Source organism: Podarcis filfolensis (genome assembly GCF_964270895.1).
Source record: "Podarcis filfolensis genome assembly, chromosome: 1".
Taxonomy (NCBI): Eukaryota; Metazoa; Chordata; class Lepidosauria; order Squamata; family Lacertidae; genus Podarcis; species Podarcis filfolensis.
In genome coordinates, this window is record NC_139604.1 from 130,364,550 (window position 1) to 130,377,981 (window position 13,432).

Here is a 13,432-nt window from a genome sequence, read left to right on the forward strand (position 1 = left end):
ATCTGTTCTGCCTTCGCTGCCTCCAACCATGGGGGTAGAATGTATTGATCTGAAACTATTTAAAACAAAAACAAAGACATCTCTCTGGTCTTCAAAAGCAGAAGCTCAGCTTGTTTGGCAATCTTCTTCCTTAGCGATTTCTAATTAGAAAAGGATGGAGGCGAGTATATTGTATTAACCAGCAAATCAATAATACCCAACGGCATGAGTCCGTCTTCCCTCAAGGAAAGCAGATCATTTCCACACTCCTGCTCAGGGCTCCCCAGTTAAGGGTGTTTGGAGACCGCAGATGAGGAAAAAGGTCTTCATAAGTGGAACGAAAAGCTCAGTAATAATAATAATAATAATAATAATAATAATAATAATAATAATTTATTTATACCCCACCCATCTGGCTGGGTTTCCCCAGCCACTCTGGGCGGCTTCCAACAAAACACTAAAATACAATAATCTATTAAACATTAAAAGCTTCCTGTCAGGGAACTGACATCGGAGCCAGAGGTGGAGGCAAGGCTCCAGAGCGATGCTGGAGAAGGGCCCAGCAGGGAGAGAGGGAGCTCATCGGCTGGGGAAGGAAATCAGCGTAACACCAGGGATAAAGGGGGGCAGATGGGGGAATCGGAGAGGGGGCTCCAGGACTCCTCGCCGGAGACCAGCGGGGAGAGCACGAGCCCTCCGCTACCCACACCCACCCTGCGCAGAAGACTTCCGCGCAGGGAAAGTAGGCGTAGACTTGGCGTCAAAGAACTTCTTTGCTGGAAGAAGTTCAAGAAACGCCCACTGACGGATTCTGCTAGCGACTGAAACAGCCACGAAGTGAAGGGCTGTCCAGCCAGAAAAGGTTTAACCGGGCAACCTAGCCAGGAGTGGCGGCAACTTACGCACGAGCAACCCCATATAACCATTACACTTCCCTAAACAGGGCTGCCTTTAGATGTCTTCTAAAAGTTTGGTAGTTATTTTTCTCTTTGACATCTGGTGGGAGGGCATTCCACAGGGCGGGCGCCACCACCGAGAAGGCCCTCTGCCTGGTTCCCTGTAACTTGGCTTCTCGCAGCGAGGGAACCGCCAGAAGGCCCTCGGCGCTGGACCTCAGTATCCGGGCAGAACATTGGGGGTGGAGACGCTCCTTCAGGTATACTGGAACGAGGCCATTTAGGGCTTTAAAGGTCAGCACCAACACTTTGAATTGTGCTCAGAAATGTACTGGGAGCCAGTGTAGGTCTTTCAAGACCGGTGTTATATGGTCTCGGCGGCCGCTCCCAGTCACCAGTCTAGCTGCCACATTTTGGATTAGTTGTAGTTTCTGGGTCACCTTCAAAGGTAGCCCCACATAGAGTGCATTGCAGTAGTCCAAGCAAGAGATAACCAGAGCATGCACCACTCTGGCAAGACAGTCTGCAAAGCAGCCTTGGAAAGCTGCCGTTCTGAGCTGATAGCAGGAGCTGAGTGTGCTTAACCACTATCTGGTGAAATAAAAAAATTAAGGTCATTCATATATATATATATATATATATATATATATATATATATATATTAAAAAAAACAAGTATTCATAAATGTACCAACCAAGCGCATACGTAGATGTGTGGACCACATGTCTGGAGCAGCACAGGAGGACCGCCCTGAAACCATTTTCACTTCCAAACTGACCAAATGTTTTCTCTGCAAGGAGGGAGGAGATGGGGGAGTCTCCCCATTGTCTTTTTGCTCACAAATCCTGTCTTAAGGATATGTCTGTGTATGAATATGGTGAGCCTGTGACCTGGCTCGGGAACTAAGTATTTGTCATTACAAAAGACTGGCCAGGCTCCCCAGGGGATCCAATCAAGTAAGCATTAACAGGTAACCTGCCAGAAAGGAGGCAAACAACGCACTCAGATTTCTGTCGTGGACCAGCCTTTCTGTGATGTAGGTATGATGTGTCTGGGATTCCGGGGCGGGCAATTTAAAATGTCTATGTAAGGATAGACACACCTTTGTTCTGGGTCCTCCTCCTTCTCCTGTGTGTGAAGGAGACACCCTGTTGCAACAGTTAGTAAAGATTAGGCTTACTAGCTGCTTTGCTTCTCAATATTCTCTGATTGGCCTCTGTCATTTTCTCCGACCGGTGGAGAACCTGAAAAGGACTCTATGAGGGCTCTTGTGTCCCCTATAAGGGAATAAGGGCAGATTTACGTTTATTACACTGGTAAGCTATTTTGATACACAAAATCTCCCTCCCCGGGACGTATCCACTCCCCCTGCACAATTACAAGTTGAATAAGCAGCTAGAACGTATTCTGATGTATTACGGTATTTTAATATTTTGTTGGAAGCCGCCCAGAGTGGCTGAGGAAGCCCAGCTGGATGGGTGGGGTATAAATAATAAATTATTATTATTATTATTATTATTATTATTATTATTATTATTATTAGAAAATTTAAGCAGCTCCGCATGCACACAAACAAACAAACACACACGCTGCTTCTCACTTTAAAACTGCAGCCTCCCCAGATTGCTTTTCTATTTATTTCTTTTTAAAGGAATCATTACACGATTTGAAGTTTTGCTCCCGGCCTCACAGGAAGCAAAAAGTTTATCACACAAAAAGAGGGGTTCTTTGAATCCCGGATAATCAATGCATCGCAACAGCAAGGCAATACAACAATCTATGGTTTTTTTTTCAGGGCATAGAGAGGCTGAGTGTTTGGGGACTTTGCCTCCTTTGAGAGTAAATCAGCAGCACTTGTAAGAAGCTACGTGAACAAGTGGAGGGGCAACGGACCGAAAGGAAACCTGCTACTCCTCACCGATTCCTCCTGTCTTCGTAACTAATTGTTGGTGAAGCAAATCGCTTCCTTTACTTCGCTTCCTCCTGCTTCTTCTCTAGGTAAGTCGGTGTCAGAATGAGCTAGCAGAGTTCGTTTCGGGGGCCTAATCCGGCCCGCCGGTCGGTATAATCTGGTCCCTGTGTCAGTTTATTTCCTGGGGTAAAAGCCTAAAAAACCCCTCAACAACTGGTGTTATGTACTGAAGTTCTCACCCTGGGCCAGAAGGGGGGATACTGTAGATAGTTTTCACTCAGGTCCACATATGCAAATAAGGGATTGAAAGTGACGTTCAGTGATTGGATTGTTACAGAAAGTGATTAATGTTTCATTCTAGTGGAGCTCTATATAAACAGGCTGACTGAACCCTTCAGTTCAGTTCTGTTCTGGCCTGTGAATAAACAAGAGCTGTTTGAAGAATCGCTGTGTTGTCTGATATGTTCACCCACAACTTCAATCCTAAAAAAAGTAAACAACTTTGGTCGGCCCTCACGGCCCTTCACTTCATCAAGTCTGGCCCTCTTTGAAAAAAGTTTGGACACCACTGAGCTAGCATGTGTTTGTGTTAACTTCTTTGCTCTGCCTTGACCACATGTAAAAACCTATGTGTTATGTACTGAGTTGAATAGGATCCAAAATGCAGCAGTATGATTGGTCCTAGAACAATAGTATTCAGAATGCAGCAGTCTGATTGTTCCTAGAACAATGCAGCAGTATGATTGGTCCGCAGGAGCCACCCAATCCAGCTCCAGGTGGAAGTGAATCCACAACCTGATTGGCCTACAAGAGAATCCCGGAATTAGCCAATCACGTGGGGGCCATTGTGTAAATAATGTATATAAAGCAGATACTTTGGGGAAACTTTCATTCCTCCTCACCACTATGAGCTGAATAAGGAGCATGAAATCCACTCTCGACTATTTTTCACTATGCATAAAAATGTTTTTGTTTGCTAAGAGCAATAAACTTCAAGTTTTCTTTAATCCTCCCAGACAGCAGTCTTGCCACACTAATTTTTTTTCTTGCATGGCACTGTATTGTATTTACCAACTTGTGATACCCTGAGACTGACAAAAGTTCCTTACCTCTTCAGATTAATGTTCTGTTTGAACAAGGAGAGTCCAGCTTAGATCCCCACTCAGGCGCAAACCTTTCCTGTGTGACATTGGGGAAATTAAGCCCCATCTGCACTATACATCTAAAAGCAACTTTAAACAGTCATGGCTTTCCCTCGCCCCAAAGAATCCTGGGAATTGTAGTTTCTTAAGGGTATTGGGGGTTGTTTGGAGACCCCTTCATTGCCCTCTTAGAGCTCTAATTCCCCAAGTTCCCTGGGAGGCCACTCTGGGAATCATAGCTATGTGAGGGAAACAAAGGGACTTCCTAACTTCTCAACACCCGTAACAAACTACAGTTCCCAGAATTCTTTGGGGGGGAGGGAAGCCATGGCAGTTTAAAGTTGTGTTACACTGCTCTAAATGTATGGAGAAGATGGGGGCTACTTTGCTAGGTAGCCTTACTGTTCAGCCTAGTCCGCTTTGCAGGGCTGCTGAGAAGATAATATGCCACCAACCTCCACAATTTGGACACCTTAGAGAAAAAGCAGGAACTTAGCGTGACCAAGAAGTATGCAGTATGAAACTAATTTCATACTCCGCAAGTGCTGTGGAAAAAACCAGGGCGTCCTGCTTTCTCGCACGAAAACAAGGTGGCCATTTTGGGTGTGTTGTTTTGTGCCTAGATCTCGCCCGGAAAAAGAGCTCTCTTTCGGGGCTGCAATCTTATGTTTTGGAGCGCCTGAAAGCATAACCCCAAAAAGGGCATCTTTGGGGTTCCATGATCTTGGGCGGGACACATGTGACTCGGGCGGGAAGATATGCACCCCGGTTTTGGGACTCAAGATGTTGGAGGGTATGTAATTTCAGCTTGAGAGAGAGAGAGAGAGAGAGAGAGAGAGAGAGAGAGAGATAATAATAATAATAATAATAATAATAATAATAATAATAATAATAATAATTTATTATTTGTACCCCGCCCATCTGGCTGGGTTTCCCCAGCCACTCTGGGCGGCTTCCACAAAGACCAAAAATACACTAAGATGTCATACATTAAAAACGTCCCTGAACAGGGCTGCCTTAAGATGTCTTCTGAATGTCAGGTAGTTGTTTATCTCTTTGACATCTGATAGGAGGGCGTTCCACAGGGAGGGTGCCACCACCGAGAAGGCCCTCTGCCTAGTTCCCTGTAACCTCACTTCTCGCAGGGAGGGAACAGCCAGAAGGCCCTCAGAGCTGGACCTCAGTGTCCGGGCAGAACGATGGGGGTGGAGATGCTCCTTCAGGTATACTGGGCCGAGGCCGTTAGGGCTTTAAAGGTCAACACCAACACTATGAACTGTGCTCGAAAATGTACTGGGAGCCAATGTAGGTCTTTCAAGACCAGTGTTATGTGGTCTTGGCAGCCGCCCCCAGTCACCAGTCTAGCTGCCGCATTCTGGATTAGTTGTAGTTTCCAGGTCACTTTCAAAGGTAGCCCCACGTAGAGTGCATTGCAGTAGTCCAAGCGGGAGATAACTAGAGCATGCACCACTCTGGCGAGACAGTCCGTGGGCAGGTAGGGTCTCAGCCTGCATACCAGGTGGAGCTGGTAAACAGCTGCCCCGGATACAGAATTGACCTGCGCCTCCATGGACAGCTGTGAGTCCAAAATGACTCCCAGGCTGCACACCTGGTCCTTCAGGGGCACAGTTGCCCCATTCAGGACCAGGGAGTCCTCCACACCAGCCCGCCCCCTGTCCCCCGAAAACAGTACTTCTGTCTTGTCAGGATTCAACCTCAATCCTATATCTCAGGGCTGCACAGCTAAGCCAAACCCAGCGCACAAACCAGGGGCTAAAAAACCTTCCTTTTCTGCATGGGCCTGGGACCAACACATGGCTAGCAGCTTATGTTCACCGAACCTGTCATAGCCCCAGGCAGAACATCAGCACTGATGGCATTAGATCTGGGGTTGGGCACAGGTGCCCCTGCCCCCCCAAAAATTGTTTGCTTTTTTTAAGCGTGAATCTGTGGCTAGCTTTGCAGGCCTCGCTTCCCTGTTCCTCCAACCTTCTCCAAAATCTGGCGATCCATTTGCTACAGGGATACATGCAAACAGCACTAATCCACTTAGCCATTTCTCTGTGGGGAAACAGATGGCCCCTTAAATTTCCGGGACGCAGATCTGTTGGTTTTTATGAATTAAAACACACACGAAAATGACCGTCCCTTCCTCCAAAACACCCCCATCTGCAAAGATCACAGCATGTGTCTCTTGTTATATATCATTGCACCAGAGTGTCGCCTTATGTTATTTTTAAAGTGGGGTGTAGCATCTCTGCACAGCAGACAAATGGCAAATGGTCTGAAGTTTCGCTCCTCCCCCACCAGCTCGCTTCCATCTCCGAATAAACCAATTCCCTGTGGCTGTTCTGAACATTAAATGCCAAACACTTATTTTTATTATTATTTTCCTTTCTGAGGAAAGGAGCTGTAAGGACAGCAGCAGACGGTAACCTTCGGAGGTATTTCTGCGACGCACAAAAAGTTCAAAGAAAGGCTTGCAATTCTCATCTCTTTTTTTTTTCTATCCCTTTCTTGCAATCGTCTAAACCTTGGAATTCCACAACGAGGCTCTTGCTCCAAAGTCTGGAGAGCTGGAGATATGAATGAAATCAAAGCCATGAATCGGAGGGGGAAATTCGATCTGGGCCCAAGAAACTTGGGAGGAAAGGGGAGAGAGAGAGAGGTGGAGAGAAAGAGAGGTGGAGGGATGGGGGAAGCAAATCCCCAAACAAAAGGGAGGCAGAGGCAGAGGCAGCAAGCCTCCATTTGCTGAAACAGTACACAAAGAAGCTCTGGCTGCTGTTCTTGTGGAATGCAAGGCTTGCAAGTGGCGAGGACCCTGCATCTTCCCATCAAGGCCTCCTTCCATCCCCAGCCCTCAAAAAGCCCAGGGCAGCGAGCATCCCTTGTCTAGGGATCTTTTAGCTGCGACTGGGCAAAGTGACTTGGGAGAAGTCTCTCTGCAGACAAGTTCTGCCCCTCCCTCGGCCTCCCTTGGACCTAGACTTCTCTCCCTCGTTGCCAGGAAACAGGGCAGCCTCTGTATCATCCCTGCCTTACCTGAGCGCCCTCCATCCTTTCAGCTAGGCAGCATCTTCAGGAAGATGCTATCTGGGCTGGTCCTCAGCATCCTCCTCTCAGCTGCTCTGCTGCTGCCTTCATGGCCAGGAGAGACTGGGAGGAGGAAAGGAGAAGAGGGAGGGGAAGAAAGAGGCTGCTGTTCATATTCATCAGCCACTCCTCCTCGCTGGCTCGGGGATTGGGCCAGGCGGCAGTAGCAAGACTCCCACCCATGGGGGCCCTCCTTCGCCCCGCCCACCAGCCGCAGACCCGTGCTGTGCTTATAGGAGTTCCTCCAGTGGACTCATAAATAGCAAGAGCTTAGACAGCATTTTCAAGTCTTAAAAAAAAGCAAAAAACGCTTGGGTTGCAAAAGGGAGGGTCCATATAGCTCAGAGGTAGGGCACCTGCTTGGCATGTAGAAGGTCCCAAGTTCAGCATCTAAAGGAGCAGAGTGCAGGTGAAGGACAGGACTCCTGCCTGAGACCCTAGAACATGGGTAGGCAAACTAAGGCCCGGGGGCCAGATCTGGCCCCATCGCCTTCTCAATCCGGCCCACGGACGGTCTGGGAATCAGCGTGTTTTCACATGAGTAGAATGTGTCCTTTTATTTAAAATGCACCTCTGGGTTATTTGTGGGGCCTCCTGGTGTTTTTACATGAGTAGAATGTGTCCTTTTATTTAAAATGCACCTCTGGGTTATTTGTGGGGCCTCCTGGTGTTTTTACATGAGTAGAATGTGTCCTTTTATTTAAAATGCACCTCTGGGTTATTTGTGGGGCCTCCTGGTGTTTTTACATGAGTAGAATGTGTCCTTTTATTTAAAATGCACCTCTGGGTTATTTGTGGGGCCTGCTGGTGTTTTTACCTGAGTAGAATGTGTGCTTTTATTTAAAATGCACCTCTGGGTTATTTGTGGGGCCTGCCTGGTGTTTTTACCTGAGTAGAATGTGTGCTTTTATTTAAAATGCATCTCTGGGTTATTTGTGGGGCGTAGGAATTCATTCATATATTTTTTTCAAAATATAGTCCGGCCCCCCACAAGGTCTGAGGGACAGTGGACCAGCCCCCCGCTGAAAAGGTTTGCTGACCCCTGCCCTAGAAGGATGCCAGATGGACAAATCAACAACCACAATAATAACAGAAACAATGGCTTCCTCCTGGATTCGATGCATCCCGTGATGAGTTACAGGTGTGCAGCCTCCATCCAGGTGTGCTTACCAGGAGATCGAGCTTGAGAGTTTCTCGATGCAAAGGATGTACTCTACCAGTGATCAGGACCACTGGAGAATTCTGAGAGAAAAAGAAGCAGAAATGGCTGCAGCTTGCGTGTTCGTCTGCTGTCAGGAACAGAATTCAATAAGCGAATGCGGTTGGTTTTCACTCAGATCATTGCTTTTTCACCTAATTGTTATTATTATTATTTATTAAATGTATATACCGCCCTGCATCCGAAGATAGTGGTTCACAAGATAAAAATACATGACAGGAGCTCAAAATAAATAGTTAGAACAAAAGTAAAACAAAACAATAACTGCCCCCACACACACACATTTAAAAGGCTGTAGGATAACGGCATCAGATGATGATGATCACAAGGTCTGGGTCAGTTTATATGGAGAGAGTTGGCCCTTGAGACGTTGCAGCCCTGAGCCATTTAAGTGTGCAGAATATATGCAATTACTTTCTTTTACATTGTTTAGAAGTTTCCATTACATTGTAATGAATGTAAGTTACATCGGTTACATAAATAGTTATGTAATCTGCATAACTTAACTTTAGGTAGGGGATAGCAATACACATAACACAGTATTTGGTGGAAACCAAACTGCAGCAGAACGGAAAACGGTGCTGATTGTGATGAATACAGGTCAGAACAGAAATTGCTGCCTCCTTACAGTGAGCTACAAGGCACACGGGTGGCGCTGTGGGTTAAACCACAGAGCCTAGGGCTTGCCAATCAGGTCAGCGGTTCGAATCCCTGCGACGGGGTGAGCTCCTGTTGCTCAGTCCCTGCTCCTGCCAACCTAGCAGTTCGAAAGCACGTCAAAGTGCAAGTAGATAAATAGATACCGCTCCGGCGGGAAGGTAAACGGCGTTTCCGTGCGCTGCTCTGGTTCACCAGAAGCGGCTTAGTCATGCTGGCCACATGACCCAGAAGCTGTAAGCCGGTTCCCTTGGCCAATAAAGCGAGATGAGCGCCGCAACCCCAGAGTCGGCCACGACTGGACCTAATGGTCAGGGGTCCCTTTACCTTTACCCTACAGTGAGCTACAGCCCTCGCCCAACTTCTCACCTTGTGTCTCCCTTCCCCTTCCATCCATAACAATATGCATATAATGTTCCTTTAGCTCACCTGGATTTTCTTTCTTAATTATTTCCACAAGAACATCACGAGCAGCAAAGCAGAACCTGCAAGCCAGTTTATACCTGATCTGCCCAGGCCACCCCCTTGTGGCACGGCAGGTGGGTGTTCTTGAGATTTCCATTTTTGTTTTGCCCCAAAAGAACAGAGTCCAGCTCTGCTCCTGATCTCTCCAGTGCTGATGGAAGTAGAAAATATTTTACTTGGTGTGAATCAAGTCAGCAGTTACAACCTGGGAAGCAGAACTGCTGAGTAAAAAGAAATAAACAGATACTCTCCTTGAACTAGCCAAGGTCACACGAGGAAGTTGCAATTCTGGGAAGGAAGCCTGGAAGAGAAATACCCTTACGCTTTCCAGGGTTAACCAGGGTTTGTTAGAGAGTCTGTTAAGAGTGTACATAAATCAATGGAGCAAATAAGTGCTCCGAAGTAAAGAGAATAAATCTCGGGGGTTGAGAGAACCCACTGAAATAGTCACACCACACGGTAGCATCTCAACTTAAATTTAAACCACCATCTGCAGTACTGAGCTATTTCCTTCCTCTCCCTGTCCTACATAGCGAGTTGCAAAATTAGACAAGCACAGCAAAGAAAGAAATAAGCAAGGGGAAAGGAGGGAGAAGGGAAGCCGACCCAAGAAGATGTTCTCAAGGGCATCTCAAGAGGCCAGCCTATTAATTAATGCTAATGGAAACAATATCAGACTGTGCCTAAGGAGAGCCCTGCCGTGGGATGAGATCAGAAGTGGTCCATCTTGTTCAGCATCTCCTTTCCCACAGCGGGGCAGACAGAGCCCTCTCGGAAAGCTCACAAGGGGGACACGAGTGCAATATTTCTCATGCATTGTTTTCCAGCAACTACTACATTTATTTCCTCTATTTGATACTGAAGCTTGTATGTAGGATGCACATGGCCAAAATGGCAAGTAAAAGGTCCAGTCGTGACCGACTCTGGGGTTGCGGCGCTCATCTCGCTTTATTGGCCGAGGGAGCTGGCGTACAGCTTCCGGGTCATGTGGCCAGCAGGACTAAGCCGCTTCTGGCGAACCAGAGCAGCGCACAGAAACGCCATTTACCTTCCCGCCGGAGTGGTACCTATTTATCTACTTGCACTTTGACGTGCTTCGAACTGCTAGGTTGGCAGGAGCAGGGACCGAGCAATGGGAGCTCACCCCATCATGGGGATTCGAACCGCCGACCTTCTGATCAGCAAGTCCTAGGCTCTGTGGTTTAACCCACAGTGCCACCCACGTCCCTTAAAATGGCAAGTAGTAACCACCAATAGCCTTTTCTTCCCTGCATTTGTCAAATACCCTGGAGGGAGCAAATTGCCTAGTTTAACTATGTGCTGTGTGAAAATGCACAGGGAGTCCGTAACTTATGCAGGGATTACGTTCAAGGGATTGTGCCAAAAGCCATAAAGTCAAAACAACCGGTGGTCAGTAGCAGGTGGTTGCCGAAGTCATTTTTCCCTGGATGCCCACCCATATTCTGCCCCCTTTTAATTTTTTAAGAATGTTTTTCCCAAGCGCATAAAACTGAATGCACAAAGTTAAATGCGTGTTAAGTCTCAAGTTTACTGTGTTTCCTTTTGACCACCTTGAATCTTCCACTATTCAGCTTTATTGGTTAAGTCCCATGAAGTGCCATTGTACAAATTTTGCCTTATTTTTATTGATTATAGTTTAGTAATTATTTATTGTAATTGTTAAGTATAAACTGTTTAATTATTATTTGCTATTTAATTTTACTGTTTAGTATTATATTCTAATGGATGACTGAATATTGCTTTATTTGATATAAGTTGCTTCTTTTAAAGTTATGTTTCTATTTTGACTTTTCTGTGTTGGATCAGATTGTTATTAGGTGTGTGATCTTTGCTGTCTATTTTGTTGTTTCTTCAGCTTGTAAACCGCCTTGCGTATAGTAATATAGAAAGGCGGTGTACAAATTAAAAGTGAAATGGGGAAAAAATGAAAAATGAAATTTTGTATCTGCCCATTCTTCCATTGGAAACAGATTCTAATAATCCTGAGTTTCTTCAATAACCTCCAGCCGTATTCTTAACTCTCTTCTTCCTTATCCCACACTATTCTTCAAATACTCAATCTGCCAAGCACAAATTTCTCAAACCTTTCAGTTTTGCTCATGGTTCCTAACCATTCAGTTTGACCTCAACCCGCAAGGGCACACTCTTCCATTGTCTCTCCAGACAGATGGATGCCAGCATGCAAGGAGTTCCAAAATGATATCTCCAAACTGCATGAATAGACAGTAAAATAGCAAAGGCAATTCAATATAAGAAAGTGCAAAGGGGTGCACATCAGGGCAAAAAAAATTCCTAATTTCACATATACACTCCTGAGGTCTGAGTTGGCAGTGACTGACCAGGAACAAGACCTTGGGGATGTAGTGGACAGCCCAATGGCGATGCAGACCCAGAAGTTAGCAGCTGTGAAAAAGGCAAATTCAATCATTAGGGATCATTAGGAAAATGATTGAAAATAAAATTTCCAATATCGTAATGCCATTGTACAAATCTATTGGTAAGACCACACTTGAAATAGCATGCACAGTTCTGGTCACCCCAAATAAGGAAATATCTTTAGAGCTAGAAAATGGTAAGAAAAGGGCTACCAAGATGATGATGATTGTTATGTACTGAGTTGAATAGGATCCAAAAGGCAGCAGTCTGATTGGTCCTAGAACAATAGGATTCACAATGCAGCAGTCTGATGGTCCACAGGAGCCACCCAATCCAGCTCCAAGTGGAAGTGAATCCGCGACCTGATTGGCCTACAGGAGAATCCCATAATTAGCCAATCAGGTGGGACTCATTGTGTAAATAATGTATATAAAGCAGACATTCTGGGGGAACCTCCATTCCCCCTCACCACTATGAGCTGAATAAGGAGCATGAAATCCACTCTCAACTCCAAGTATATTTCAATGATGATGATGATGATGATTAATTGAATTTATATACCACGCTATACCTGGAGGTCTCGGGACGGTTCACAGAACAAAAGATGACTAAAGGGATGGAACAATTGCCCTATGAGGAAAACTTGCATCATTTGGGTTTAGAGCATGAGTAGGCAAACTAAGGCCTGGGGGCCAGATCCGGCTCAATCGCCTTCTCAATCCAGCATGTGGCCGGTCCGGGAATCCGTGTGTTTTTACATGAGTAGAATGTGTCCTTTTATTTAAAATGTATCTCTGGGTTATTTGTGGGGCATAGGAATTCGTTCATTTCCCCCCCCAAAAAATATAGTCGGGCCCCCCACAAGGTCTGGGGGACAGTGGACCGGCCCCCTGCTGAAAAAGTTTGCTGACCCCTGATTTAGAGAAAAGGCAAGAAAGAAGAGACATGACAGAGGTATATAAAATAATGTGTTTTTCTGGAGGGAGTGGATGAGACGTTTTTCTCCCTCTCTCCAATACTAGAACTTAAGAGATAATTTGATGACGCTGAATTAAGGGAGATCGTGCCTAGTTGTCCTGTAAGCAACTTTTTCCTTTTTAAAAGAGTGTGTGTGTGTGTGTAAAGAAGGGGCGGGAAGTCTGGGGTTCAATGCAAAAGATGCAGGACTTGACAAAGGATTTATGAAGTTTGTTTAGTCGTTTAGCGTGTCCGCCTCTTCGTGACCCCCTGGACCAGAGCACGCCAGGCATTCCTGTCTTCCACTGCCTCCCGCAGTTTGGTCAAACTCATGTTTGTAGCTTTGAGAACACTGTCCAAACATCTCGTCCTCTGTTGTCCCCTTCTCCTTGTGCCCTCCATCTTTCCCAACATCAGGGTCTTTTCCAGGGAGTCTTCTCTTCTCATGAGGTGGCCAAGTCTTGGAGCCTCAGCTTCAGGATCTGTCCTTCCAGTGAGCACTCAGGGCTGATTTCCTTAAGAATGGATAGGTTTGATCTTCTTGCAGTCCATGGGACTCTCCAGAGTCTCCTCCAGCACCATAATTCAAAAGCATCCATTCTTCGGCGATCAGCCTTCTTAATGGTCCAGCTCTCACTTCCATATATCACTACTAGGAAAACCATAGCTTTAACTATACGGACCTTTGTTGGCAAGGTGATGTCTCTGCTTT

The 13,432-nt window shown here is 46.0% G+C and overlaps 2 protein-coding genes across 7 annotated transcripts in view; one reads left to right on the forward strand and one right to left on the reverse strand.

The window, feature by feature from the left end:
* ARMH4 (armadillo like helical domain containing 4) overlaps nucleotides 1–7,158 on the reverse strand; it is a 57,723-nt gene extending 50,565 nt beyond the window's left edge. For 2 of the 5 annotated variants that reach the window (XM_083613602.1, XM_083613601.1), the window contains exon 1: nucleotides 6,975–7,150. In XM_083613602.1, the coding sequence (XP_083469728.1) occupies nucleotides 6,975–6,989 (15 nt within the window). In that variant the 5' untranslated portion in view covers nucleotides 6,990–7,150. Of the gene's footprint in view, nucleotides 1–6,974 lie in introns of all 5 variants that reach the window. The other 3 variants (XM_083613600.1, XM_083613604.1, XM_083613603.1) reach the window with 3 other exon arrangements.
* TBPL2 (TATA-box binding protein like 2) overlaps nucleotides 1–13,432 on the forward strand; it is a 246,019-nt gene that overhangs the window by 194,405 nt on the left and 38,182 nt on the right. The gene's annotated exons all lie outside the window — the stretch shown is intronic.